The 26,982-nt window shown below is 37.7% G+C and overlaps 1 protein-coding gene across 1 annotated transcript in view; it reads left to right on the forward strand.

Annotated features, from left to right (window-relative positions):
- Positions 1 to 26,982, forward strand: part of FLT1 (fms related receptor tyrosine kinase 1) — a 205,990-nt gene that overhangs the window by 30,411 nt on the left and 148,597 nt on the right. The window contains exons 4-6 of the mRNA XM_044668966.1: positions 20,425 to 20,549; positions 25,362 to 25,527; positions 25,623 to 25,759. Coding sequence (XP_044524901.1) covers positions 20,425 to 20,549; positions 25,362 to 25,527; positions 25,623 to 25,759 — 428 coding nt within the window. The remainder of the gene's footprint in view (positions 1 to 20,424; positions 20,550 to 25,361; positions 25,528 to 25,622; positions 25,760 to 26,982) is intronic.

The raw sequence follows: 26,982 nt of genomic DNA on the forward strand, positions 1-26,982 counted from the left end.
CACTTGAAAATAACTGTTGTTATTGCTCTAATTTCTACCACATTTCTTCATACGTACCTTCCCTCAGTTATTTTTCTCCCTTCTTCCTATGTGGACAGACTTCAACTCTCTAAGTGGTAATTTGGACATTTGCTAAGTAGCTTAGAGTTGATAGCTTGTTCTTGTGCATTTTCCCAATGGGGCTAGCATCAGCAGAAGTTCCGACTCATAGTGTGGCATCATGGGAAAGTATTTGGCCCTTTTCAATGACAATTATTTTAAAAATGATCAAATATTACATGTTGAAGCTGAAATCCAAGAGTAGGGAAATGGGTGGGAAAACTCTATAAATGATAGCAGTTAATCTGTCACTGTCAGAAGAAAAGGGGTGTGATTGGAAAGGAATTTGACCAGATGGAAAAGGTGCAGAATTAAGAGAAAAGAATAACATCAAGAGATGAATGATTCAGCAAAAAAAGAAGACAAGAACCTTGGGTGTATTGGGGGAAATCGTACCATATTTTATATTCAGCTTGATTCTTCTTTTCTAGTTACAAAGCCTACTGTCTGGAGTTGTTGGGGCAGGCTAACCCTTCCCCCATTTCCCTGAGAGGGGAAGAACAGAAAGATTCTTTCTCTAAGACAAACTCCAGAGAACTTCCTTCTAAATATAGAAAGGATGGGTAGGCGTATTGCCCCATTTGGACACACCCAGACTGCAGCTGGAAGTTCTTTCTTCCATCCCTGCCTCAGTCACTCACATTTTTATGCTACTTACATGATCATTCTTGCTTTCAACTCTGCCACCGTCGAACACATGAACTGGAGAACTGAAGTGAATATCAGTGACTTTTCTTGCATTCACCTTGCTAGGAAAATGACATGTAAAACACTGTAAAAACCTCAAAATATTATATGAATGTCAACTATTTTTTAAAAATTCTAATGTAAAGCACTTTACATGCTTGTATCAGCATCACATTTTTAATTGTTTGTCCCGTAATCACCGAATTAAAGATCTCCAAATAGCAAGTCTGGTAAAATGAATGACTGACAACTTGTACAACCTTCCCCACCACACCTCAGTGATCATTTCTTCACCAACCCACCAGATAAAACCATAGATTCTTGCAAATTTTTCAAAGTGTAAAGTTTTGTGGTATCATACAAGAAAAGATGTCATTCACATTAATGGGGCATTAGGATTAGAAGAGACCAAGTCTGTGGCATAAGATGTTGGATGGAGAATCAGGAAAAATTGGGTCCTTAGCCTACCTCCAACACTTATTATGTGACCTGGGGTAAGCCATTTAAGAACTTTGTGCCTCAGTTTTGACATCCACAAAATGGGGATAATAATGTCTGAATACTGACCTTTCAAATGTTGTGAAACTCAAACAAACTAAAGCATGTAAAGTGTTTTGCAAACTTTAAAGTGTTATGTCCATTGTTAGTAACTATTGACTGGATTCTGTGTTCAAAACTATACTATTATGAACTATATAACGGGCACAATAGAAGCAATCTGCAGAAAAATTCTAAATGAAGAACATTATAAGGCGATAAGATAAATTTTAAAAATAAAAATTTATAAATAAACAAAATGTCATTTTCAGTGATGGCAGCATTATTGGAATGACTTTTCTAGCAGAACAGAGCTTTTTCGGATAGATAAATTCTGGGCTGGTAGGTGGCACAGTGGATAGAGCAGCAGGCCTGGAGTCAGGAGGACCTGAGTTCAAATTTGACCTCACATACTTACTAGCTGCATGATCCTGAGCAAGTCACTTAAATCTCTGTTTGCCTTAAACTATGGGAGAAGGAAATGACAAACTACTGCAGGATCTTTGCCAAGAAATCTCTATAGGAGTCCCAAAGTGTCAAGACACAATTGAATGAATGAATAACACCAAAAATATAACATAGTGGGAAAAGCATTGAACTTAGAATAATAAAGTTCTGAGTTCAAATCAGGTTGGGTGACCCTGGGCAAGTCACTTATCTTTTGTCTGCCTCAGTTTCCTCATTGGTTAAATGAAGAGATTGGATTAGATGAACTCTGAGCATCTTTCCAATGTCTATGATCCAGTAATACAGCAGAGAGTGTATCCTATACATTTCAGAGTTTTACCGAAATGAGTCTGGTAACAAGGGGTGTGACTGTAATATATCATAGGATTTCAGAACTGGAAATGACTTTAATTATGATCTTGTCCAACCCTGTCATTTGACAGATGAGGAAATGAGACCCAGAGACATTGTGGCTTGTTCTCATCACAGAGTGAATCTGTGGCAGAGCTGAGCCTGGCATCCAGCAGAGGGACTCAAGCCAGGTCACCTCAACTCTCTATTCCTCAATTTTCTCATGTAGAAAACAAAAAGTTGAATTTCAAGGCCCCTAAAGACTATTCAGCTCTAACTCAATGATCCTTTGACTCCCTGTTGTTTTGTTATTCATTCAACTAAACCTAGCTAAGGGACTGATAGACCCACTTGAAAATACCTGAATATTTTATATTCAGATCATAGGAATCCATTGTTTTATGGAGCTTTAAACTTCTAATTTCTAATCTGCTATATCAGTATTCTTTACTGAACTAAAAAACCTCCTCAAGTGGGAGTCAAGGAAGTATTTCCAAACATAGTTCCTCCATCATGATTTCTAGGTTGCTTTTCTAGTCTTTAGAGGGGCTAGTCGAGTGATAGCAGTCAATACCAGTCAAATCACAGGTTTGGATTCTGCTGACAGCAGATCTCTTTTTTCCTACATTCTAATGCATGTTGTCTTTATCAGGAAATCCTTGATTTATTGATTGCTTTGCCATTGTATTTAGATGATTTCCTCTCCTGGAAAATATTTTTGAAAAAAGAAAATTAACCTTATGGGTTGTGATTAAGTATGTTTTCTTTTAAGTACATAGGAAGCCTGTCTGTTTTCTTTCTCTTAAATAATCCTTCTCTGTTGTTCTTCCCTTGAATTGTTTTGTCTCTGAACTTATGAATGTGAATGTATCAAAGCATTTTCACAGCAGGCTAGATTTCTCTGCATTGTGTCTCCCACATGTATAAACCTGATGATATTTATATAACAGCTTAATTTGAGGTTGAAATGGTACTTGATACATGGAGACTATAACCAGAAATTATGGAAAAATAAAGGAAAATGTTGCGGTCAGCAAATACTGAGGGGAAGCCTAATCATTAAGAATATCTGGCTTTAACTTCAGGCGAGTGCATGTTTTTCTCTTTGGGGCCATGGATTATATTGATGCTGAGTTTTAAAACATATCAGATTTTTTTTCTTTTCTTAAATAAGATCAAATTATTTGTATTAGTTTGTAAAAAGTCAGTTTGCCAAATGCTTTTGTAAAAAAAAAATTACTTTCTGGGTTTGTTTTGGGGTAGGGCTGATGGGACAAATTCAAAACGGGAAGAGAGCTTTGTGTTATCTGTTGTTTTAGTCAACTTCCCATCAACTCCAAAGAGATAAGCTGTGTGCTTCTTTCCTCTGTTGGAGATTGTCACAAATGAAGGAATAGTTGGTACCCTATTTATACTGTGAGAAGATAGTTGTTGGTCTTTATATAGGAAAATACCACCAACTGCGGGTATTTAGCTAGGAAACCCCATGCGGAAGGATGCTCAGAGTTCATTTGCATGTCTTTATTTGAGATTAGGTGGGAATGGGAAGTATCTCTCCTCTCCCAGGATGCATATGTAGCTTGAACTGTTTTGTGGCTTTCTGAAACACACCCACGGGTTTCCCAAGATGTGCTTTCCTCAAAGTAGACTTAGCCTAAGGAAAAATACAAGGGAAATCGAATCTGTGGTATTCAGTTCAGTTTGAGACATCACAAAATCCATCCATTTATCAAGCAGTAAAGGCACCTCTACTATGTGTAAGGCAATGTGCTAGGTAGTGCAGAGAATGCAGAGAGCTTCATTAGAGAGCCCAGTATTAAAGTTTAAAAAGACTCAGAGAGCTGTAGAATCCTAGTTCTTAAGGAAAGACTGCATTCGATGAATTTGGAAACGGAAATTCCAAGTTTTAATGGATATCATACACCCACCTTCATATGTATACATATGCATACATAACACACATATACAAATATATATATATATGTATATGCATATACATATATATATATGCATCTGCTCTCTGAGGTACCCAGCATGCCTGCTACAAGTTAAAAGGATTTAGCTTAAGTGAGTTTTATAATATGGATACAGCATTATAAAGTAATGATTTTAGAAATTCAGCATTTTTATAGGACAATACTATATCACTGATGCAACTTCTCCTATGGAATCTGAAAATTAAATTAATGCAATGAATGGTTCCCAGTGTCCCTCATGAGATAAAGGGCTGTTCTCAAGATCTCGGTTCAAATCTTGTCTTTAACAGAGAGTAGCAGAGTGATAGAAGACAAACCACTTAAGCTCTCAGGCAATTCAGTAGGATGAAAAAATTTGTTGTTCATTCATTTTTCAGTCGTGTCCAACTCTCCATGACTGTACTTGGGGTTTTCTTAGCAAAGATACTAGAGTGATTTGTCATTTCCTTCTCCGGCTCATTTTGCAGAGGAGGAAACAGAGGCAAACAGGGTTAAGTTATTCCTAAGGTGTCTCATAGCTAGTAAGTGTCCGAGGCCAGATTTGATGCTAAATAACCCAGTTGCCAATCTGTGTGTGTGTGTGTGTGTGTGTGTGTGTGTGTGTGTGTGTGTGTGTGTGTGAGTGTTCCATACTGGGAGTTCCCCACACCTATAAAATCATGTGTTTAGGCCCCGACCTCAAAAGCATCCCTCCTGCCTATGAAAAATCTAATCTTTTCCCAGAGTGCAGTGGACATTATCTATTCCACAAATACTTGATTTATTGATTGATTTGTCATAGCATGAAGATTACAGATAAGGATAGAAATGAAAAGAATAATCAAATCTGCACATCTACTGAGAGTCTTGTTGCTTTAATATTCTCTTCTCCTTTAGTGAGTTGAATGGCATTTACCATATGTAAATATGCACAGGATCAGAACCATTCATTCTGAGCTGAAAAGGAGGTGTTAATGTTTTGGCTTGTTTGGCTGACCTGTCAGACACACTACATTATGCAATGTTATTAATGCAGATGGGCAGGGAGAACTTTGCATGACTGAAAGGCGTTCCAAAGCCTCTAGAAATTTTCAACAGTGGCATTGTTTTGTGAAGAGAAACTTTGAAGTGAAAACATTGGTATTATTCATGGGAAATTCCTTAGAAGGAAAAATAGGCTGGAAAAGTTTACATTTTGTGGGAAGAAAAAATTTAAAACTCACACAAAAAACACACTCCAAACTTCTAGTCACAGTGATTGGCTGAATTTCTGGTAATTGGTTCCCTCATAATTCTCTAAGGTTATGTATAACTGACTTCTTGGCCCCATTGTTTCTTCTTTGCAGTCAATTTCCAAAGTTTACCCATTAAAAAAGAAACAAACAAGCAAAACCTTGTGTTTCCTACCCTCATTTTCTCTCCCGGAGCAGTCCCTAATTTTTCATTTGAGCTATTTCTTTGCTCTTCTTTCTTGCCTTTTAGAATGTTTTTCGCCCAACATTGTGTCTTCCAAAAAGAACAAATTTCCAAAGTTGTTGATTGTGGAATTGTCCAAGATTACCTGCTCTACTAGCCACTAGATGGAATGAGAAAATAAATTAATGAATTTACCTGTGAATGTTGAAGCTACTTGGAAAAATATTTGCTAAGTTTCTCTTCTCTGCATATAAAGTTGAGAAAGCTGGCCTCTAGCTCAGGGAGTTTCAGTTTAGAGGCACAGGGTGGGATGTGTGATAGACCATATCTTAAAATGGCAACAGCTAATAGAACTAATCAGCATTTGAAAAATTTTGCCTCTGGTGGCATTCTGCAAAGTCTTCCTGAATGAGAACTAGGAATCTTCTGGTTTTGCATTTTACACAACTTTATCTAGACCAGTGGTTCCCAAACTTTTTTGGCCTACTGCCCCCTTTCCAGAAAAAAATATTACTTAGCCCCCGGAAATTAATTTTTTTAAATTTTAATAGCAATTAATAGGAAAGATAAATGCACCTGTGGCCATCACCGCCTCCCTAGATTGCTGCAGCACCCACCAGGGGGCGGTAGCACCCACTTTGGGAATCACTGATCTAGACTTAGAAAAAAAAAAATGCATTTGCTCCTCAGATGTTTGACTGTTTTCTGGGAACAATCTGGTCAGTTTCCCTCATCCAGCATTATAATACTAAGAAATCAGAAAATTCAATCAAATGCCAACAAATTGAACCCAAGAGAGTAGGAGAAGCAAGCAGTGTTGTCCAGGCCAAAGATCTCTTGGTTTCACATCAGAAGACCTGGGCTTAAATTATGGTTCTGACAGAAACTACCTTTGTGACCTTGGAAAAGTTAAGTCATTTCAACACTGGGCATCAGTTTCTTTTTCTGCTTAACTGAGGAAACTGGGACTAGATGGCCACAAGGTTCTTTCCTTCTCTAAACCTATGATCCTATGAACTTAAATGATAAATGAGGTCCAATCAACTGCCAAAAAATGCCAAGGGAATGACAGTTGGATACTGAGAAGATAGTGAGATCCAATCAAATACCTTGAGAAGTAGGCAGATCCAATCAGGAGCATAGTACACGTAGTATATATACGCTATCCAGAGATGAATGAACCAAATAATTACATACTTCAATTATTTTTTTCACATTAGAGGTGGGAAAAGGCTTTTCCCTATTCCTTATCAAGGATATTATTAAAAAGATGTTTAATTTCTATACATTTTTATGCCATTCTTCAGAAAGCAGATGAAACAAAGGTTTCTTTCTAGGGTTCAAAAATATGGTCATCATGTTGTTGCTGAGAACTCCAAAAGCCTTTTTTTTTTGGTAGAGACTTTATTGAAAAACCTAGCCCTATCTTTCCTTGCTGTGTAACCCTCTCCTTCTCTCTCTCTCCCTTTTTTGTCTGTTTGCTTCTGTCTCTGTCTGTCACTTTGTATGTCCCCATTTCTGTCTCTTACTTACTCCCATCTCTCTCCCCCCTTCTTTCTCTTTCTCTCTGTCTCTGTCTCTATTTCTCTGTCTCTTTCTCTCACTCCTTTCTCTGTATCCTCCTTTTTTCACTTTCTCTATCTGTCTCACCCTCTCTCTCTCCTTTTTCTTTCTTTTTTTCTCCATTCATTCTGCCTCTTGTGTTATCACTTGTAATCTTGCCACTGGTAATCTGGCTTTTCTGAGAAAGAAGTTCCAATGCTGAGCACCCAATATTCCAAACAGAAGGGCCAGAACATAGAAAGGGAAAGTTTGGCTAACTAACTTTCTCTTTTCCTGTGATGGGAAATTTGGTTTCAATTTTTTCAAGCTCTCTTACTTCAGTTGCATTTTATAACAGACCTCTTTGAACCTTGTCTCTTAGAGAAACTTTGACTATAGGTTCATAATATCATTAATTTAGAGCTCAAAAAGAACTTAGAGGTTGACAGCATGGTAGACACAGTGGGAGGAGTCCTGAATTTCACAGCAGAAAGATTGAATTCATCTCCTGCCTCTAGCACTTACTACTTGTGTGACTTAAGGCAATATCTCTAAATATATGTTAGTATCTCTAAGCTTGAGTACCTGCAACTGTAAAACGAAGGGATTCGACTTAGATTACTCTGAAGATCCCTTCCATTTCCACATTTATAATCCATTACCTAGTCCAAGCTTCTTGTTTTACAACTGAGGAAACTAAGTCTCTGGGGTCACACAAAATGGCAGAACTGGGGAAAAGGCTTAAGTGAGACTAAGTCAGAAATAGTTATGTTGGGGTGGGCCAGCTGGAAGTCAGGAACCTTGGCAAGTCCTTCTCTTTTAGTGCCTGCTTCAGACTTTTGTGTTCACAAAGCTCATTCCTCAAATTTCATTGTAATATTTTTGTGATCCCTGCCAGGTTCTCTTATGAAGGGAAAAGACTTAATGGCACTCCCAGGGCTCCATTTTGCCAATTTTGAGTGTGCCAGCCTGAAAAGATAACATCAATAATCCATGCTACTGACAGCACGATTATGTGCCACATGTCACGTAATGGACCTCATATAAAAGCTGACACTAAATGAAATGAACATAGTCCTGAAACAGCCACCCAAAGTGAAACTTTGAAAGATTGTTTAAAGGGGATCAAGGTCGAATCTTTGAATTCCGAACATAGGCATGAAGTCTGCATGAAGCAAAATTAAGCTCATTGCCTTTCCCCCCTATGTAATTTGATGTCATATGGGAAATGTGAAAGGTGTTGATACAAAATACTTTTAAAAGTCTGAAGTACAAAAATGTCTTGAAGTGATTATGGATAAAATAAGTAGGAAAATTTGTCCAAAAAGAAAAAGGAAAGATAAATGCTTTAAAATTTAGAAAAATACTAGAGGTTTCTAGTGCATCACCATTTTCTTTTCAGCAAAAAGTACTTTGGCAGTGAGACAAAAATATGCTTTTTGCTTAAAGATGAAAAGGCACTCTATTGATTATATGGTAATTCTTTTAGCTAACCAGTGGTGTTCCTCACAACTAACACCATCCAAGAATAGAAGTCATTCATTCGATATACATTTTCTGAATGCTAAAGACTACAAGGCTTCAAGGAATATAAAAATGATTGAGGAAAGAGGTATCTTCCCTCTAGAAAAAGTATACAAGCTAGTCGGGGAAATAAGATGTGCTCACAGGTAGCCATAATATCAGGCGTTACAGTATGTGGCATCTGCTAGAAGAGGTTCAAAAGGAGAAATGATAACTTCAGTCATTGCTCCTGTGATTCTATGATCTGATCCAAGCTTCTTCTCATTTTGCAGTTGGGAAAGAGAAGGGAAGGAATTTGCCCATTGTCAGAGGGAACAAATGGCAAGATCGAGGTTTGAATAAGAGAAGAGGTTTAAGTAAAATCTAGATGGATCAGTAAATTTGTATTTGGCCTTGAAGTATTTGTTAATATAGAGGAATGGCAATATAAACAGAAGGAGAGCCAGGGGAAGAACAGTGTGTTTTCAGAAGATGGTGAGTATTCCAGTTTGCCTCTAGCATAGGCATAGAAGAGAGAGAGAAAAAAGGGAGAGAATAAGTAGGGGCCAGATTTTGTAAAAGCTTAAAATCTAAACATATAGACAAAAGAACTCATGTAGCAGAAAATAGGGCTCTGGTGTAGCAGGAAATGAGGATCCATTGTAGCTTTTTGAGCAAGGGAGTAATAACGAAGGCAATATTTGTGGGATATTAATATAGCAGAGTGGGTGCTATAAGATGGCATATAATGATAAAGATGTGAAGTAGGATGTTGACATTGGGATTAGAAAGGAAGGGATGAGCCAGCTAGGTAGCACAGTGGGTAGAGAGCCAGGTCTGAAGTTGGGAGGTCTTGAGTTCAAATCTGACCTCAGACACATCCTGGCTATGTCGCCCTAGGTAAGTCACTTAACTCCAGTTGCCTAGTCCTTTCCACTTTTCTGTCTTAGAACTGATTCTAAAATAGAAGGTAAGGGGTTCAGAAGGGAAAAAAGAGGTGGGGAAGTCCAAATTTAAGAATTTTTGTAAAATAATATATAGAGATATATTTGCCTATTGTGTTTTGTTTTCCTTTATGTATGAAAATATACTATAACATTGCTTTAAATATGTAGATATAATCAACCATCAGCCTTTCTATATTCCATAAATGTAAAGATTATGTACTGTTTACTGGCAACTGTGTTTTCATAATATGTCTTCTGTCTGCTCTGAACTAAAGCTAGAGGATCTGGGTTCAAATCTCAATTTCACTGCTACCATTATAACCGTTGAAAAGTCCTTTGACCTCCCTGAGCCTCAGTTTTTCATCTGTAAAGACGGGGTTGGATTAGTGAACTTCTCCAGCTGTAAATGCTATGTATGACCTTCTAGACTTTGAGTGCTCTTGTTTAACATGCACCTAATGCTTTCTGATACACATGATTCATATCACCTCTTCAAGATTTGACCACAAGGCAAGTCATCTTGCCATTGTATTTGCTACCAGTCTCTAGATTATAACTTTGCATTAAACTTTACATTGTGCTTTACTGTGTCCTTTGAGAGTGTGTCTTTGGTCTAGTCCTAGATCCACCCACCACAGTCCAGTTTCTGGGCTATATTCCTGTCATCTGCATTAACTCTATCTTCAGATCTCTGAGACATGCTATGGAAAACATTGCTTCCTTACGAGTAGCCTAGCTGCATTCATTCTTCCCTACCATCTCATTAGTTCATATGAAGTATATTGTTCATAACTGATGCTAAAAAAAAGGTATTCATGCAAGCCAAAGAGATGTCTATGGTGGACCCAACCATGCAAACCATTAGGAAATGCCCTTCTAAGTTTGGAGCTTGCTCTTCCGCACTGCTAACATTAACTCTGGAGTCAGGAGTCCTAAGTCTGAATCCCTCTTTAGCACTCATCAGCTATATTCCAGTATTTGAAGGGCTTTCTTGGAGAAGAGAGATTAGACTGGCCCTGTGTGTTCCTAGAGGGCAATACTAGGAACAATAGATAGATGCCGCAGAGGCAGATTTCAGCTACATGCCAGGAAACAAGCTTTCTGATATTTAGATGTGTCCAGCAATTGGAACCGTGGAAAGAGCCGTCTTGGAAGTGTGTTTCCTCTGAGGAAGGTGTTCAAGGGAATGATATAAGTGGGTCCAGGTGGGGATTAGATGGTCTCTGAGGTCCCTTCCATCTCTGTGACCCAGAAATTCTTTAGAAAGCTGGGGCATGGATCCTTTTGGTCAACTTTCTCATTCCATACACAGCAAAGATTAAGGAATCATTTTTGTTTAGTTTTGCCAATGAAAACCTTTAAATGGGTGTCAAGTTTCCCTGGTTAGTGCTTCTCCTTAGATTCCTACATCATTACTGCTAGAGTCCATTTCTGCAACGTAGTCCATTGATCTCTTGTATTCATCTTTCTGTGGGTCCAGCATGTAAAGGAGGGTTTTTCTGTTGCTTGGGCACTGGTTTCAGTTAAAAATATTTGAAGAGAAATGATATAGTCTAGGCTGGTTCTCTGGTGAAGAACACAGTCTGTCATCAGAGCTATACACAAAGCCTTTCCAACTCAGAGTTTTTGTTCCATTCGACTAGCTTTATCTTTGACTATATCTCCAATGATATGGTAAATAGCTTGTAGTCATGTGGGGCATCCCAAAAACCTTTATGCAGTTTTAAGCCACCAAAGTCTAAGTAATTGATTAAAGCTAATATTTTTAATATTTGCTATGAAAGCTCAAACCTGCTTGAGGACTTTGGGGACATCTTTGGTGTTTACAAAGAACTTTTGCTGAGATCCTAACTTGATATTTGCCATGACCCTGTGAAGTAGGTATGCGCATATCATTTTATTAGTGTAGAAACTGAAATTGAGAGAAATGTTCTATCCAAGAATGCATAGCTGGCCTAGTAAGAATCATGAGTCAGCTGCAGGTCCTTTGACTCCAAAGCCAATAATACTCTTTCCATTATATCATGTGGCCTTGGGTGTTCTAGATTCCTTCCCATCCTAATCACCCTCTACTTCAGTGGTTCAAAAAGTCTTAGAGACCATTGATGCATTATAAATATTGTTGACCAAATTGAGAGTTATTCTTCAATTCAGAAGCAACTATAGGGGAACTAGGTGACTCAGTGGATAGAGAGTCAGACCTGGAGGATCAAGGTTCAAATGTGGCCTCAGACACTTCATAGTTATGTGACCCTGGGAAAGTCACCTAACCCAAAATGCCTTGTCCTTACCACTCTTCTGCCTTAGAACCAATACTTATTATTGATTCTAAGATATAAGGTAAGAATTTTAAAAAAAAGAAGCAACTATATTACTTTCCAAAGAAATTTCTTTGCAGCCCAGTTCCTTAATTTTTGTTTATGATGTTAAAATAGATATATAATAGCCTTTTATTATTTGTACATATAAATGTATGTGTATGTTTGCATTTAAACATACATGTGTCATACCTGTGTGTATGTGTGTGTATACACAGTTGCTGCCCTCCAGGAATTTGTAATCTAGTTGGATTTCCCATCTATTTAGTATTCTTTTCTTTTATTTAGTCCACCCAATTAATTTTTTAAAGGCATAATTCAAAATCACTGAAGCCTAGACTATAATAATTTTCCATCTGGATGATTAGAACGACATCCTAATCTGATCTCCCTCCCTCCGGAATCTTCCTCCAAATCATCTTACATGCTACTTATTCTTATAATACTGCCTTTATCATGTCATTCTCTTGTCTAATCTCCTCCTGGTCCTGGTCCCAACGTACTGGACCTCAAAATTACTTTCTCTACTGTTAGCTCATCCTGTAACTTCTCTTAGAAGCTAGGACCTTATTACCTTGGAATAACCTACCAATCCTGTGGCCTGCTTCCTGTGGAATATTTCTCAACAAGGCCTGCTCCCTTTTTCCACTAATGAGTCCCTTCTGGAGCCTACATTTTCTAAAAGGGCTGGGTCAAATTGCCACCTTCCTACTCCTTCCTGCCCTGTCCCTGACTTTCTGAACTTCACACTACATCCACACACTTGCTACTTTTCTCCTTCCCTCTACCCTTTCAGCATCCTTTTGTGTATTGCCTTCTCTTGTTAGAATGTAAGCTTCCTGAGAGCAGGGATTGTCTTTTTCTGCTTGTATTTTTTGGTTAGCATGTATCACAGTGATTGACACATAGGAAGCACCTAATGAATTTATCCTTACCTTTTTGCTTCTTTGCTTCCTTGCTTGCTTTCTTCCTTCCTTCTTCCCTTTCTTTCTTTCTCCTTCCCTCCATCCCTTTTTCTTTTTCTTCCTTCCATAAACTAAAATGGTTCTTCATTTCTCATTTCCTACCACATTGACCTCTCTGTCTGGTTTTGAAGATCTCTGTTTACCAATCCCATCGTAACTTACCAAATCCCCACTACCTGGAATATGCACTTGCTGTTCTATCACAACTAATCTTCTCTCCGATATTTTCCCCAGCCATCTACTGTAGACCTTTGCTCATATTGTCCCCTCCACTTAGAATACCCCACCCTTTCCTCAGATCCTACTCAATCCCACCTTCCTCTCAAAGCCTTGGACCACTTGTGAACACAATTTTCTCTCCCTTCTCTGAATCCCTTTTGGTAGGATTGGTCTGTACCGTATAGTTTAGCACATCATTGCTCACTAATTGATTTGCACACATTAATCAGTCTCCTCATCTAAGCTGTCCCTTCAGGTCAAGGATTTCTTCCTTCTTTAGGATCTTCCAAAGCAACTAGTCTAGTTCTGGGAACATAGTAGAGATTTGATCTGTATCTGTCCACTAATTAATCATTCTAAACCACTCTGTAAGGAGAGTGGTCTAATGTATAAAACAATGGACTCGAGTCAGGGGGAATTGGTTTTCCCCCTGCTTCACTGATTATTAGCTGCATAGACAAATAGCCAATAGATAAATCTGCTAAGCTCTCTGAATTTTCATTTCTTCATCTATAAAATGGTCATAATATTCTCTCCCTCCCATGGAGTTTACAAGTGGCAAATTTCTAGTTGCTACATAAATGTAAGTTATTATTGTTGTTGTTATTGTTACTATTGTTATCAAGTCAACCAATCAAAATGTAACAAAATACATTTTAAGCGTAAAAAAAAATAAAGTGAAAAGGAAGCGATGAAGGGAAACAAGATAAAGTGGAAGAGAATGATTTTCCTATCTTGTTCTTTTCTGCATTTCTTCTTTCCCATAATTTGAGTAGGTATTGTCATTGGAGCAGAAGAAATCTATAAATCTGTATCAGGTATTTTGTTGTTGTTTACTTGTATGTGACTCTTCATGACCCAATGTACTGTGCACAGGGTTTGCCATTTCCTTCTCTAATGAATTTAGGTAGAGAGAGGTTAAGTGAGTTGCCCAGGGACATACAGTTAGTGCACGCTAAAGGTGGATTTTAACTTGGGTCTCCCTAACACCACAGCTAGCACTATCCACTGAGCCACCTAGCTGCCTCTTTCAGGCACTTAAAAAAAATTTTTTTTAACCTTTATCTTCATTCTTAGATTTAATACCATATATTAGTAAGGGCTAGGCAATGGGGTTGGGGGTGGGTGGTATGTGTTAAGGGACTTGCCTGGGGTCACATAACTGGGAAGTGGCTGAGGCCAGATTTGAACCTAGGACGTCCCATCTCTAGGCCTGACTCTCAATCCACTGAGCCACCCAGCTGCCCCTTAGTTTAATAGCCAAAGTTCAGAGTTCTGCCTCCCCCTGATTAAATCCTCTTTCCTGCTCTTCCAGAAACTTGCCCCTCTTGTACTTTCTACTCCTTTAGGCTTTGGGCTATTCTAATTCATTGGCTACAGATGTGCCCTGTTTTTCTTAACCCTTAAAAAAAATCTTCACTTGATATTATCATTCCCCTGTGACTCTTTGACCCCCTTTGTCCTATATCTCTCCTGTCTTGGAAGTCAAATATTTAGAAAAAATTTTCTGTACTCCTTGCTTCCATTTCCATAAGTCATTTCCCCCTCTCAACTCCTTTGGAATCTGGTTTCCAGTCCCACCAACTAAAACTCTCCAACATTAGCAACAGACTCTCAATTGTGAATTCCAGTGGTTTTTCTTCGGTCTTTATCCTTCCTGATTTCTTTGCAACTTTACATGTTGTTGACTATCTTTTTCTAGTTCCTGGGTTTTCATGCTACTTATCTCTCCTGGGTCTCCTTCTCCTCATTTCACCACTCCTCAATCTCCTTTCCTGCGTCATCATCCATGCCCTTGCTCTCTACATTTGGTTATTGCTTATGACTCTCTTCCAGGCCTTCTTTCTTTTCTTTCCACATTCTCTTTCTTAGTGATCTAATCAGTAGCTGTGGGTTGAGTTATCTGTGCAAATAATTCCCATATCTCTCCTGAGCTTTAGTCCACCATTTCAAATTGTCCACTGAACAGTTTCATCTTGATATTCTATTCTATAGGCATCTGAAGTTCAGTGTGTCCAAACAAAATCCATTATTGTCCCTGACCCAGACCTAACCTTCTTCCTAGGACCTTTGTTTCCATCAAGGACACCAGCATTTTTCCAGGCACTCAGTTCCACAACTTTAGAATCATACTTAACTTAAATAATTCTGAATCATTGTAGAATTGAGTCTTGTAATCTATATAAGACAAATTGGTACCAACAGATTTTTTGAAGTACATAGTAATGACTGTTAAAAGCAGTATATGTATATACACACACACATACACACACATTTTTAAGCTCATATTTTTCAAAGAAGAGTCCCGCTCCCAAAATCCTTCATTTAATACCTATGTACAGCTAGCAATGTTAGGTATCATGTAGGCAGGGTTCAACAGCCTAGCTGTTGAGAGTTTGTACTCTCAAAGAGAGAATCAATCCACTTAGGCCTTTCTGTCTTCTAGTTGGGTGTTGGTTTATTTCTACCCCCTGCCCTCAAAGACGAAACCAACTCCCATCTTCAAAATAATCATCAGGTACCCTTATGCCTGCTAAGAAGAGGAAAGGAAAATGAAATCAAAGGGAATCAGGAAAAAGGCTTACCAAATTTATAAGAACATAAATGTTGTAGGAAATAAGATGTTTATTGTTGGATCTCCTTTAATCAAAACCAGGAAAATGTCCTAAATGCTTTGTGCCACCCACCGCCCTGAGCAGAGTAACGGAACTCCCAACTGATGTCAGTGGGAATTCTATGTGGAATAAAGGTGGTATCTGGGCCCTTTATGTCTGAATACTTTTAACATCATGGCACCATGATTGTGGATTCAGAAAGAGAAAGAATGCTTTTAAAAAAATAGATGCTAATTTCCTTTGTAAGAGCAAGAATCCTCATTTGATCTTTGTCTGTTTTAATGCCTGCCAGTTGGGTTGAAGGGGTAAGTGACAACACTAATAGTTCTGGGTGAGAAAACTTAACATTTGGTGCCAACTTCCTGTCCCTGCTTTTAGCTTGGGGAATTCGGAGAAGTTATGGTAGTATGGTCCCCACCTAGATCTCTGTTGGCATGGGGCTCTGGTGACAGTGTGTCTGAGCCAACAGGACACCGGTAGTCTTTGGAGTAGTTCTTCCTCACTCTTGAAATGGTCAGGAGATGTGGATTCAGGAAATCACTCTTTATTGCTGGCTAGTTTTGTAAGTCATTTTTAATTTCATGACAAAGATAAATGAGTCCTGAGGGAGTCGTAAGTGGGTTTCATTGGTGATATTAAAGGAGCAGTGACCTTTTCCGTATCTAAGATCCTTGCAAAACAAACAAACAAAAAAGTTGTTGTTATAGCATGGCAGGCAGGTTCATTCTTAGTCTTTCCTTGAATCAAATTGCAGGGGAAATGTACCATTAACAAGTCCACAGAGTATTTTGGTTGCATCTGCAGTCATAAGCTCGTGTAACAACACAATAGATTATAACCCTTACCATTTACTATGGCACTAGCCTGTGTGTTTTAAATGATGGCTTTTTGACTTTTGTTGAGATGGATATAAATCTCTAAAGCTTTGGCATTAAAATTGCAAGAATTCTAGTATTAGGACTATATCGCTTTTTAAAGTATGGCTAAGTGAGATGTAATAAATTTTACATTTTTGAAAGAGCCTCATTAAGTGATTTTTTAAAAAGGAAACAATTTTAAAGAGACATTGAATCAACCTTCCCTTATTTTCATTTGGAATTGGCACTCAGTTTGGTCAGAGCCACAAAAATGTTTACCGTTTCCTGTAGGAACTCCTTATGCCAGTGTCCTTTGTTGAGGATGATTACTTAAGGAGACAGTCAATTATAAGTGAAGGATTTACAGTTTAGTTAAATGAATTAAACCATTTCCTGGCATTTCCATTTACCTTGAGACTTACAAAGGAGACAAAAATATAGACTCACAGTAGGAAGGAAAAGAATGATCAAATCCCAATAGTCACAGCCTGAATGTCTGGCTCAGCAAATCTATTTAGAGAAGGAATTTAATGCTGATAAGTAATTCCTACTTCAGTGTTTTAAAAAAAAAGTTCTGCATATATGAGTAAGCGCATAAAACTTTCTTAATAAGCAAACAATTTAATTAATTATGGTCATTCATGGGTCTTTCCAACTTGCCACCCAAAACTAAACTTTACTAAAAACATATAGCTTATAATATTATTAGCTGCTTGCATTTTTTTTAATTCAATTTTTTTATTTTTTAGAAAATTTTTCCATGGTTACATGATTCATGTTCTTTCTCTCCCCCAGAAGTCCCCTACCCCCATAGCTAACGACATGCATTTCTACTGGGTATTGCATGTGTCATTGATCAAGATCTATTTCCATATTATTGATGGTTGCATTGGAGTGATCATTTAGAGTCTACATCCTAAATCATATCCCCTTCATCCCATGTGTTCAAGCAATAATTTTGTTTCTGTGTTTCTACTCCCACAGTTCTTCCTCTGAACGTGGATAGTGTTCTTTCTCAGAGGTCCCTCAGAATTGTTCTGGATCATTGCATTGCTACTAGTAGAGAAGTCCATTACATTTGAATTTACCACAGTGTATCAGTCTCTGTGTATAATGTTCTCCTGGTTCTGCTTTTTTCACTCTGCATCAATTCCTGGAGGTCATTCCAATTCACATGGAATTCCTCCAGTTCATTATTCCTTTGAGCACAATAGTATTCCATCACCAGTATATACCACTATTTGCTTGCATTTATTATATCCCTTTAAAGTTTATAAAATACTTTCCTCACCACAGCAGTCCTCTAAGATAGGTAGTATACATATGATTATACCCATTTTATGGATGAAAAAAGGCTTCATGTAGAAGGTAGAACTTGTTCTAGGTTTTAGAGGTAAAGGTGAGGAGTGAGTATATCCCAGGCTTGGGAATCAGCAAACACAAAGGCATGGAGATAGGGGATGGAGTGTATTCTATGAGGAAAATATAATTTGTATATGACTAACTAAATACAAAATACATTGAAAGTAAGACAAAGAAATCTAAAGAGGTAAGAATGCTGGGTGAAGAGAAGGGAATTAAGAAAGATCTTGGCAAGCTGTGATTTGAAGGAAGATAGAGATTCCCTGAAATAGAGATAAGTATATTCCAGAGGGGCCCACTTATAGTGAGGTACAAAGATGGGAAATGGAATACTGTACATGATGAACAACTAATATGCCTGTTTGATTGGGATAAAGACCAAGAACGTGAATATGAAATAAAATTAGAAATGTAGGTGGAAGCATAATTGACTGGGCTGAGGAGTTTATTTTAACCTGGAGGTAGTATGAAGTCATTGGAGATTTTTTTTGAATAGGCGAGTGACATGATCAGATGTGAATTTTAGAAATATAAATATATCAGCTTACGAGAAGATGAATTAGGGAAAGAAGACATTCAACGAAAGAGGTAGATTAGGAACCATTTGCAATAGTCTGGACAAGAGATCATGAAAGACTGAAGTTAGTGCAGTATGGATTGCTTGAAGGAACTTGGAATGCTTAGCTTTGAGAAGATTGGAGGAGGATAGGAAGAGTTTGGGGAAGGGGAACGCGAGGAAAGTAGCTGGCTCAAATACCTTAAGGTCTATCTTATAGAAAAGGGAACAAACTATTCTCCTTGGTCCCATAGGGGAGAACTAGAAGTAGAGGGTCAGAGTTATAAACTCTCTCCCTTAAGGTTGAGCTAAGGAAAACCTTCCTAGCAACTAGAGCCATCCAAATGGAATGGGCTGCCTCAGGAGGTGATAGATTCTTTGATACAAGATAACTTTAAGCAAAAACTGGATGACTTCTTATTAGGGATATATAATAAAAGGTTTCTTGTGTAGGTTTGGATTGGATTGGAGGTTCCCTACACCCTGCATTCTGGGACTGTCATTCTTTGTGATTTTCTCTTGGCTGTATTCCTCCAGTAGTCTATTCAGCATAATCTGGCATTTGATGTGCACAATGAACATGCAAAAATTTTATTTGTATTTGTCATATGGTGATCTGAAGAATCAGAGAGAATTTGGGGTGGATAGAAACCATATTAGGGAGAGACTCCACAGCACTACTTGAATGGAGAGTTACGTAGCTATGACATGAAACCCAATAGCTACTCTATATGTTAATTTAAGCTTTTGGCTTTTGTATATTTCTTCTTGGTGGGGGGGGGGGGGGAAAGAACAGCTCTATCTCTTAGGTTTGTAATACTTTTTCTCAAAAAAAAAAAAAACAAGTATCCCAAAGGCTATGACATAATGGGAAGTTTGGAAGGGAAGTACTAAATTTGGAGTCAGAAAATATGAATTTCAAAGCCAATTTTGTCGCCTTCTTAACTGGGGCAAGTCGACTTTTTTCTGAGCATCCACTTGAAGGGGGTGGGCTAGGCTATCTCCAACATTCTCTAATTCCGACCCCAACATTCTCTAATTCTTTTCCTCATTGCTCTATGACAGGCTGGTTGATCTTTGGTAGTTATTTCCTAGTAGGCACCAAATGGCAAATTTCAGTTGTGTTTCATTGAGTGTTTAAAGCCAGTTCTCCTTTTTCTAACTCAAGTTTGCCATATGTGGATAGGCCAGGCATCCAAATAAAAAGTAGATAAATGTCATTGGTTTCTGCCTACCCAGTTTTTCTAGTCCCTCAGATCATTAGTACCTTCTTACTCAGTTTCAACCAAGCAGTAGAATTGAACCCATATGGGGGCAGCTGGGTAGCTCAGTGGATTGAGAGCCAGGCCTAGAGACAGGAGGTCCTAGGTTCAAATCCGGCCTCAGACACTTCCCAGCTGTGTGACCCTGGGCAAGTCACTTGACCCCCATTGCCTACCCTTACCACTCTTCCACCTATAAGTCAATACACAGAAGTTAAGGGTTTAAAATTAAAAAAAAAAAAGAATTGAACCCATAAAACTTCCCTTAGATCCCCTCCACTTTTATTTCATTCATAGTTTTCTTTTTGATTGGAAAACCCTCAAGATCACCCCCAGCCTCTTGCATCTTTTCTTCAGACAAAGATGGCTTTCCTGTTTTACCTGACCCCCTATGACTTTTCACAATGGCCCGGGATGGCATTTCCTGACTTATTTAGCATTGTTATATATCAAGGAACTTATGCAGAAATTTCCCTGCCCCCACTCACTGCACTTTTCACTTTGTGACTTATTCCTACACTGCCCTACCCCCTAGCCCCTCCACTCTCCCTCCCACCTCTGCCATTGATCCGTTCTCCCAAGGATGGAATAAGGGGATAGATTTCCTAAGGGAAGTATTTTTGCAGCAGAAATACAAATGTGTGTGTGTGTGTACTTATTCCACTGAGGAAAGAAGTATGGGATAAGAAATAATCCTCATTTCCTAAGCTTAAAGATTCCTTTGCTACAATTTATATGTCTATTTATTTAAAGAATTTTCATTTTCTTTTGTTTTTCCCATTTCAGACACAGGGAGCCCATTTGTAGAGCCTCACAGCATTATGCCTGAAACTGTACATATGACCGAAGGCCGGGAAATGATTATTCCCTGTCGAGTTTCAGCACCTGACATCACCGTTACATTGAAAAAGGTATTAGTAATTCCAGGTACCTCTCATGGTCTTACAAGCGTGTGTAACGGCACCCTAGTTATTTTCACTCAAGGACAAGGGGAGCTGGGAGGTGTGTTTGTTTTTTTCCAGAGACATTGTTTCTATGAATTGAATAATCCAGCAATAAGCACTGAATCTGCAAATGAGAAAATAAATGGAAGATGGTAATGCTGGAGCCCAAAGTCTAAATTAACATACAAAGTAGTTTTTATGTTTTATGTATAGATAGCCATATGATTCTCCATTCAAGTCCTTCTCTGATGTTTCTTCCTAATGTAGAAATGACCACTGGTTTCTACCCACCCATTTTCTCTGGTTCTGTAGACCATCAATCCCTTCCTTTTCAATACTAGCCAAGCAGTGGAATTTAATCTATAAAACTTCTCTTTTAAATCTCTTCCACTCTAATTTAAAGCACAGTCTTCCCTCTGCTTTTTAAAAACTCTTAGACCAGCCCCAGACTGAGTTCTCAAAGGTATTACCATGGGGCACGAGCTGTGGCACGTTTGGCAAACAAAACCATTTTCAGAGGCAGTTTGGTGATGATCTATCACCTGGAAACCAGCCTAGCTGGTTGTATAGTTTCAACCATAAAAATTGTCATGCCAGCTTTAGTAAATTATAAAGGGATTGCAATCTGCAGTGGTAGTGGAGGTGGTACCCACCACAATGGAATCACACATTCTTAAAGAGTTTTACTAAGAATGTAACATGGGTACAAGTCCACACTGTGAGTGGCTAGCTCTTCTCTGGAACTCTGAGTTAGCAAACACCCTGTACCTTCCCCGGTCAACATTCAGCATCAACTGTGTTCTATCCTAAACTATTGCAAAGGAATTAAATATTAAAAATAAATGTATGGCGGATATATTGCATGAAGATATAGGCTGGGAAGTGACAAAGCTGATGTTAACAGCTGGTATGATTGAATTTATCTTTCCATATACTAGCACAAAATTACTCAACTCCATAAGTGATTAAAAGCTTATGTAAGGGTAGCTCAGTGGATTGAGAGCCAGGCCTAGAGACAGGAGGTCCTAGGTTCAAATCTGGCCTCAGACACTTCCCAGCTGTGTGACCCTGGGCAAGTCACTTGACCCCCATTGCCTACCCTTACCACTCTTCCACCTATAAGTCAATACACAGAAGTTAAGGGTTTAAAAAAAATTTAAAAAAAAAAGCTTATGTAAATTGTAATATGTCAGAAAGGAGGGTTTCCAGATTCGTACTGAATTGTAAAACTTTTTAGCTTTCTAAGAGCAGATAAGAATGACTGACTAACTAAATTGAATTTCTTGGGCACAGCTAGGCCTCTCCTATGCCATCAGAGTTTATGTATATAATATGTAGTGTGTGTGTGTGTGTGTGTGTGTGTGTGTGTGTGTATTAGATAGATAGCTAGCTAGCTAGCTAGATGGATGGATGGATGGATGGATGGATGGATGGATGGATGGGTGAGAAAGAGGGAGGGATGGAGGAAAAAAAGAGAGAGAAGGAGGGAGGGAGAGAGGAAGGAAGGAAGGAAGGAAAGAAGGAAGAAAGGAAGGAAGCAAAAGAAAGAGAGAGAAGGGGGAAGGAAGAAAGGAAGAGAGGGAGGGAGGGAAAATGGCAAACCATTTCTGTATCTTTGCCAAGAAAAGCCTCTAGACAGTATAGTCCAAAGGATCATGAAGAGTCAGACACAAGTGAACAACAACAAGAAATAGAGTATATTATATAAGTAGTGTCTGGGAAATAGTAACCATTGTAAGACTGAGACTTTTCTTCTCCTGGCGCCCAGATCAGTGAATATTTACAGAAAAAAGAGAACTTTTAGGAAAGGAAATAAGTGTAAGTAAGGATATTCTTTGTAATATGATAGGGCCTGTACAGTGAGAAATTGTAGCAGGGGGCAGGGCAGTGTGGTTTGCATGCTACAAGAAATAGTGGTAAATAGGAAAACATTCGAGGGGAATTTAGTCCTCAGTAAAGGTTTTTTGGTGATGGTGGAGGTAAGGCTAATATTAGACAAGTTGCTTACTTGGGTTTCAAGTACATGTTCTGTTGACCTGAATTCTGAAATCCTGAAATGCAGAGAGGATGTTTCCAGCCTCTTTTCTCAGCTTAAAATTTCTACAAAAGGTTCCAAATGTAAAGGAAAAATAAAATTACTAGAGGAGAGATTATTTTACTTTAAGTCTTGCATATAGTGTTATATACCATTTCACAATAGGGAAGGAAGAACAAGGGGGAGAGAAGGGAAGCTGAGGGTGATGAGAGAAACAGAGTTAGATTATAAAGGCAGAGAGAGAGAGAGAGAGGGATATTATTAGGAAATAGAGAATCCTTGAAGTTTAGGGACTGAGGGGACCTTAAAGATTATCTAGTCCAAATTACTCATCGATGAGGAAGTATAAGCTCAGAAAAAGTTAAGTATCTTGCCCAAGATCACATAATTACTTAATGTAGTTGTGATTGGTACCTAGCTTGCCTAGCTATGAGTTCTCTTTCAATGGAAATTATATTGATTTCACCAAAAGGATGAGGACAAAAGGGAGGGGGAATCTTTCTTCCTTCTCTGTACTTGGTTTTGAAGCCAGTGTTAGATCACTGGACCTAGAGTGAAGAAGACTTAAGTTCAAATCCTACATCATACACTTTCTAGCTGTGCCATCCTGGGCAAGACTCCTAATGCTGATTGCCTCAGTTTTCTCAGCTATAAAATGGGGGCATTAATAGCATTTATCTCCCAGAGTTGTTGTTAGTATCAAAAGAGGTTATATATGTAAAGTGCTTAGCACAATGTCTGGCACATAGTAGGTGCTTAATAAATATTTCTTTCCTTCTTTCCTTGCTTCCCTCTCTCATTATCTCCTTTCTTCTATCCCTCTTTCCCTTCCTTCACTCCTACCCCTTCTTCTTTCCTTCCTTCTCTTCCTTTTCTCCCCCTTTCTTCCTTCCTTCGGCCTCTTCCTTCACCATCTCACCACATCTCCCATAATTTCTCATTGCCAACATACATGATGCCTTACCATACTTTTCGATAATGTGTTACCAATAATATAATTGGCACATAATGTAATATGAATTCCAACACAATAAGGCAATAAAAACTTTGCTTACAATCATTCCCTTTCTTAAGAGTCCTATTTTGTCATTAAAGGAGTGAAAATCTTGCTCATCCTTCAAGATCCAGTTTAATGTCACTTCCTTCAAGAAGTCTCCCTTGAGCCCTCTCCTACCTCTGAACCTTTTTAGCAGCATTTTGTACATTTTTATAACATTTAGCAATCCTACCTTATAGTCTATTCACTTGTATAACACATTTGTCTAGTCCTCCTTGCTATAAGCTGCTTGTCTTTTCCATAGTATTTTGTATAGAATGAGATCTCACAAATATTTATTGCATGGAATTTCAAGCATAATGTTATGACATTTTATAACCATGGAAGAGAAAGAAGATTCGGAAGGATATTAGTTTGGGGTGGATTACAAAACCCATCACATAGAGGCATTAATCCATATTAGCATTTGTTTAAACCTTGTCTTGTTTTAATACGCCACAGGGAATTTTAAGAGATCTGTTTTAAAATGAGGTAGGACAATATCTTATGGCTATTGAGCAGCTCCTAATTACGTGGTCATGTAATTAAAAAAAAAAAAAGATCCTTCCCCAACTGGGAAAAAGTAATAGTGATTATTTATGTTTATGGAAAATTGTTTTAAAGCCTGGTATTATTAGAATTTTTGGAGTCTGCTTTATTAGGGTATAATCATGATTCAACCCTAAGGTATAATCTCTATTTTACCTTGTGCTTTAAAAAAAAACCATACCTTTTGTACATGTACAATTCCTTTTAGAAGAGGAAATATCATGAACCCATATCTTCTCTTTTGGGGAGGCTTTCCTTTGTTTTCGATTCATTCTTTCTAACTTTATGACAATGCCTTGGACTTTGGGTACCTGACAAATATCACTTGAAGATGACAAAGTTGTGGGAACTAGCACCTGACTTCATGATCGACTAGGTTTTTCCAGGCAACTGGCTTAGGAGTCAAGTAAAGCAATCCTAGTAACTAAATTGTTTTAAAAATTTAAGAAAAAAACACAATGTGAAGTAGGCAATGAACTAATCAAAATGTGTATGTATGAGGTTAGGAGAGTCAAAAATATTTTTGTCATTGTTAGGCTTGGGCTAGACTGATCAAAAACAAATTACATATATATGCATATATATTACAAATTTACTATTTAAACAGAAATGTGGAGAAAATTTCATTGAGAATGAATTCATTCTCTTATCTTTATAATTACTGGTTTCCCCTTTAACCATCATGGTTGATGCCTTTCACCATTTTTCTTTATGATCTAAAGATGAATCATAAAGTGTTTGACCCATTAATTGTGAAAGGAATGTTATGGATCTTCAGACTTGGACTTAGCTAAATCTGCAAAATGGAAGAACTTCAGTGGTGAAGATGTCATAACTTCTTAAAAAGCCCCAGATGATGAAGATGAATGAGAATAATTTAGTAGTCCTAATGAAAAAATAAACAAATAAATTGGTTTCCCATTTGGCTTCCCATTTGTTCCACAATATCCCCATCAGCAAAAGAATTTTGGACCACCAACAGAAATTTGTTCATAACCGCTTTGCTCATAATGTGTACATGTACCATGTTCATTGGATTTCTGAAGAGCTAATGAAATATTATTTTACATGCTTTAATTTTATGTGAAAATTATTTTCATATCATAATACTGTCTCTGTATCCAAATATAATTTTGTGGGTGTGCCTCCTCGGTTTCAGATTCCTGACATGAAGGCCTTGATTCCTGATGGGAAGACAATAATTTGGGACAATAAGAGGGGTTTTATTATACCAAAGCCAACATACAGATTTATAGGACTTCTGAGATGTGAAACCACAGTTAGTGGTCATTTGTACAGCACAAATTATCTGACATATCGACAAGGTGAGTGATGTTCTATGGTCATGATGATAAAGCACAATGTGTCCTGACTTTCCAAAACAATTTACCCTGTTGTTTTTTTCATGACACATTTGTAGATAACACAATCCTGGATGTCCAATTAAGTACACCAAATCCAATCAAATTACTGAAAGGTCAGACTCTTGCCCTTAATTGTACTGTCACTGCAGCCTGGAACACAAGAGTTCAGATGACTTGGAATTATCCTGGTGAAGTGAGTAAACTATCTATTTCTTCTTTGCCACAATATTTCTTAATGTTTTTATAAGGAACGAGTGTCGCATTTTGTCAAAGATTTTTCTCTGTATCTGCTGAGATGATTATATGGTTTCTGTTGGTTGTGTTATTTATATGGCCAGCTACACTGATAATTTTCCCAAAATCGAACCATCCCTGTATTCCTGGTATAAAACCCACCTGGTCTAGATGTATGATTCTTGTGATACAATGCTCCTTGATAGCATTTTTCTTAAAATTTTTGAATCAATATTCATTAGAGAGATTGAACTATAGTTTTCTTTCTCTGTTTTAGCTCTTCCTGGCTTACATATCAATACCATATTTGTGTCATAAAAGAAATTTGGAAGAATCCCTTCTTCCTTTATTTTCCCAAATAGTTTATGTAGTATTGGAATTAATTGTTCTTTGAACATTTGATAGAATTCACTTGTGAATCCATCTGGCTCTGGACTATAATATTTTTCAAATCTGTAAATAAAAATTGATTTGTTTTAACAAAAATAAGCAAGATCATATGTTTTGCATGACTTCATATGCATAATCTAAATCAAATTGTTAGCCTTCCCAACTTCTCTCTCTTTTGGGAGAAAGGGAAACATTTTGGAACTAAAAAAAAATTTAAAACAAACATAAATAAAGTTTACATGTAATTGCAAAAAATAAAAGAAAGAAGAAATAAGCAAGATCTGTATAACTTGCTAAAATATAGTTATTTCTGTAATAGTTATAATGATTCAAGAAACTTTGATTTTAAAAGCTTTCCTTGCTTTGCATTCTCTGATTGGGATACTCTGTACATATGTCCTTTTGATGTGTGATGAGTTTAGTTTAGTTTATTTTTTCAACTTTGCCATAATTTGATAAAAAGACTAGTATTCCTTTTGCATGACACTGGGTAGATTCATGGATTGTTTTATCCTTGAAAACTGTCCTCTAGGATTTAGAGATTAGAGAGAAAATTATCACTGAGAGCCAAACAGGGACTGTCTTTAGTAACAAAAAAGAAAAGTTTTCAGGAGGTTGCCTCTGTCAGCAAATTCATGTAAGAGACTGGCAGACAGTCAGGCACCTGACAGAAGCATGTTTAGAAAAGATATTACGATTCAGCAACCCAACATCTCATTTGTTAAGTGTCAAGAAAAAATTCTTTCCTTTAGAAAATGACAAGAAAAATCTTTGAATTACGTACTCCATTAG

The sequence above is a fragment of the Gracilinanus agilis genome, chromosome 3, assembly GCF_016433145.1.
Source record: "Gracilinanus agilis isolate LMUSP501 chromosome 3, AgileGrace, whole genome shotgun sequence".
NCBI lineage: Eukaryota > Metazoa > Chordata > Mammalia > Didelphimorphia > Didelphidae > Gracilinanus > Gracilinanus agilis.